The following is a 4,097-nucleotide window of genomic DNA, read 5'->3' on the forward strand; positions in this document are numbered from 1 at the left end:
TCAGCTCAAGGGTCACTGCCACGAGCTAAATCAGGTTAGAAATCAAAACCAGCACGCAGGTACAAGGGAGGGTTGCAGCTATCAAACAGGATAATCTGCAGCATGGTTTTTTTATGGCTGTGCACCCATAATGACATCTACAAGCAGGGAATGGTTGTGGGCTGGAATAAACTTGCTGGTTTGCTTGGTTCTGGTGAAAATTTTCACGTGCTTTTCTGCCACGAGCTAAATCAGGTTAGAAATCAAAACCAGCACGCAGGTACAAGGGAGGGTTGCAGCTATCAAACAGGATAATCTGCAGCATGGTTTTTTTATGGCTGTGCACCCATAATGACATCTACAAGCAGGGAATGGTTGTGGGCTGGAATAAACTTGCTGGTTTGCTTGGTTCTGGTGAAAATTTTCACGTGCTTTTCAGTATCAAAACACTATGCAAAAATAACTGGTCAAATCCAGCTAAAGTCACTTGAGTTATGTGGGGAATGAATTGGCCTCATATGCCTGAGATCTGAGTTAACATAAGAGCTACAAGTTATGTCTAAATTGTTTTCGTTAGAAAATCCTGGATAAAAAGGCACTTGTTAGAATAATTCTTTCTGTTATTATTTTTACACAATCTCTGATTTTTGAACATCATAAAGTATATATATAAACTATAAATCCAGCTATGATTTCATATGACTCATGCCACTGACTTTTTAATTAACTAAGGAGCCATCATTCTTGGCAAACTGTTCAATTGCATAGGTGTGTATAACACAATAATTGAATATAAAGGCTTATTTTTGTCCCTTTATTGATGTCAAGGGAAAACAGTGCAGTTATGAAAATGGAATAAACTGAAAAGATTCCTTCAGTTCCCGCAGGTTGATTAGAACAAATGACTTTCCATTCCCGTTTTTATGAATATATAGTGTTCTGAAAGCTTTATAGTACTTCAGGGAATGGAAACTGCAAGCAATAAATGATTCAGGTTCTCTCAGGTTATTGGGAAATAGAAGAATGGGTTTTATCTGGAAAGGGTAGAATTACTATTCTGCTGTATTTCACATAAATGTTTGAGAAAGAATCAGATGCAGTGATTTGTGCCTTATTTTGGGCATGGAAACAGCATGAGACACTTGCTCAGTAACACTGTGTGCTGCTGCCAACGCAGTGTGCAGTCTTTGTACACCTTCTCTCTGCAGCCAGCAGGTAGGCAGCAAGCAGTGTCAGAGCTTTGCTGTCCCCTGCACTGTTCAGAGTTCAGGGTTGCTTTGTCTCTCCTGGCCAGTGAAGGTATCAGATTTATTTTCCTGTCTCAGCTAGATAAGCAGCACTGGTTTTTATGGAATGAGTTTAGCTAAACAGTTCTTGCAGTGTTAGAAAGCTCTACTGGAAAAGGCTGTTTAATAAACCCCCTTTTTTTTTTTCTTTTTCTATGTAGAAAGCAGAAATATGGCAACAAAGGAAAAGCTTCAGTGCTTGAAAGATTTCCATAAGGATATCCTCAAACCTTCCCCCGGCAAGAGCCCGGGGACACGGCCTGAGGATGAGGCAGAGGGGAAGCCGCCCCAGCGTGAGAAGTGGGCGAGCAAGATTGACTTTCTGCTGTCCGTGGCAGGTGGATTTATTGGTTTAGGCAATGTCTGGCGGTTCCCGTATCTCTGCTACAAAAATGGCGGAGGTGAGTATTTATTTCATCCTCTGGGGTCAGTCTCTCTGCTTTATGCTGACTATTTCTCACTGTCTTCATCCGGTTTTTAAGAAGAATAGTCACACATCTGTTTTCTGCCTTTCTCACCAGTCTTAGCAGAGATTGTTTTATTACTTCATAGCTTTTATTAAAACTTCGTTAGGGTAAAACAACAGCAATTTAAAATGTTTTGCTAGTGGACCTTTACTGCTCTTTTACTTCTGCTATAATTGAGCCTGAGTTTTGACCAAAAGATACAGTATTAATATAGACCAGTAGGATTTCAGAGCAGGGGATTTCAGAATAAGAGCATTCTGAGCCACGTGAAACTGTTGTGTGCCTAACAATCTGCCATTGTTATTGCAGATTTTCACTTTAAAGAGGTAAGAAAATGCCCTTTCCAGCATATACCCATTCTTTTTGCAGAGAATATGAGCAAAAGTACTACAAAATAAGATTATCATATCATATTATAGTATCAAATATGTTTCTTTCTTTATATGTGCTTATTACCACTTTTTAGATGATCTTCTGTAAGTTCTTTCAGTTCATCTCAATTTTGTGCTATTGTATTTTCTCAACAGGTGCATTTCTTATACCTTATTTCATTTTCCTGTTTGGGGGAGGTCTTCCCGTGTTTTTCCTGGAGGTGGTGCTAGGACAGTATACCTCTGAAGGTGGAATTACATGCTGGGAAAAGATCTGCCCTATTTTCACTGGTTAGTACATCTTGTTGTGCTTTGCTGCTTAAAGACACCTGTGTAAACCATGTGTAGCAACACCATTCCCCTCATGTCCATTAATTCAGCTATTTGCTCTAGTAATTGAGGGTATGATATTGGTTCCTGGAAAGGTAGAAGTCAGAGAGTCTGAAGGACAGAGTGAGGTATTGATTTTGATGCTATCATTGTGTTAACTGGCAGAACTGCCGATGAGCAAGAAAGAAATTGCATATTATGCCTTTTAAAGGCAATTGCACATTTTGTTTACGAGTATCCGAGGAAGTGTTGTCTTGGGAGTTGAGATGGCAGCAATGAAACCATCTTTGAAATGTTAGTTTGGTCTGGAAATAAAAATCACAGTGCCATGTGAAAGCTTAGCATTGGCATCATCCCTCTGCTACTGATACAGTCACAATGTGGACAGCATTTTTTGGTAGGATTCGGGAACAGGACTTTGGTCACAATAGAGCAGGTCCTGGCAAACAGGCACATTGGTCTGATGCTGTTGAAGGCCCTTTGCCTGACTCACTGCTTACAGTAGCAATATGAAGGATGCTCTGGAAGCTAACTAGAATGAAAAATGAAAGACAGGTTAGAAAAACAGCCGAGGATGCCCTTTACAGCCGGACAGCACAGGCAGAATCGTTTGGAATAACCACACTAAACATGTGGCACTGTTCAAATCCCATTTGGAAAGAGAAGTGGGCACTCTGGCATGTCTCTAGCTCTGCCACTGTTGCTGTTCCAGGCATCTCTCTTCCCTTATGTCACCCCAAGCAGGGGTGGGGGCTTTCTGCAGGGCTCACACTCCCACCTAGTACTCAGAAAGCTGCTAAAGCTGATGTAATTGTTCTGCTATATCTTAATTTTCTTCCTCCTCCTCCCACTTTTATGAAGTGCTATTTTTTTTTATTTTGAGGAGGAGCTCTGCCACTGTTGCTGTTCCAGGCATCTCTCTTCCCTTATGTCACCCCAAGCAGGGGTGGGGGCTTTCTGCAGGGCTCACACTCCCACCTAGTACTCAGAAAGCTGCTAAAGCTGATGTAATTGTTCTGCTATATCTTAATTTTCTTCCTCCTCCTCCCACTTTTATGAAGTGCTATTTTTTTTTATTTTGAGGAGGAGGAAGGAATGTTCCTTGTTTAAATAGCAATCTCCCAGGCATCCATAAAGAGAAAGTGTAGCTAATGTGACTAGCTGTATTTCCTGAAGGAAATGTAGCTGTACAGAATAAATAGCACTTGCTGTGCTTGTTTTCACCTGACATAAAAATAATCTCTTGGTAAAGACTCCTGCTGCAACAAGGTTTTAAACTGTAACATATGAGTCAGGTATCCCAGGTGCTGGAATAGTCATCAGGGTGATGTTAAAGGGAACCTCATAGGTTCTTGTAAGAGATTGCTCTAAGTTTTGAAAGGAAGTCTCTTTTTATTGGCCTGTGGTTCATAAATGGCAAACTCTTTAAGCCAAGATTGATCCAGTTAACCATAAGAGCCATCAATACTATGCTTCCTTTGCACAGGTGAAATTGGGGCAGAAACAATGGCTTTCACATGGATTCCTTCAGAGTTTTCCTTTTTATCTCATTCAAGATCTGTCCTTTTTATTTTTTCACCACATAGACTGAGCTCAACCAGTCAATAACGGAGTGGTGCAGGGGCTGCCCAGCCGAGCTGCTGCTGAGGAAGTTGGCTTGGGGG

The 4,097-nt window shown here is 41.0% G+C and overlaps 1 protein-coding gene across 1 annotated transcript in view; it reads left to right on the forward strand.

Annotated features, from left to right (window-relative positions):
* The first annotated feature begins 1,437 nt into the window (after window positions 1-1,437).
* The window catches only part of LOC103799662 (sodium- and chloride-dependent taurine transporter-like), a 3,294-nt gene continuing 634 nt past the window's right edge, over window positions 1,438-4,097 (forward strand). The window contains exons 1-2 of the mRNA XM_009071999.1: window positions 1,438-1,666; window positions 2,260-2,394. Coding sequence (XP_009070247.1) covers window positions 1,438-1,666; window positions 2,260-2,394 — 364 coding nt within the window. The remainder of the gene's footprint in view (window positions 1,667-2,259; window positions 2,395-4,097) is intronic.

This window comes from Acanthisitta chloris, unplaced genomic scaffold (assembly GCF_000695815.1).
Source record: "Acanthisitta chloris isolate BGI_N310 unplaced genomic scaffold, ASM69581v1 scaffold43603, whole genome shotgun sequence".
Taxonomy (NCBI): Eukaryota; Metazoa; Chordata; class Aves; order Passeriformes; family Acanthisittidae; genus Acanthisitta; species Acanthisitta chloris.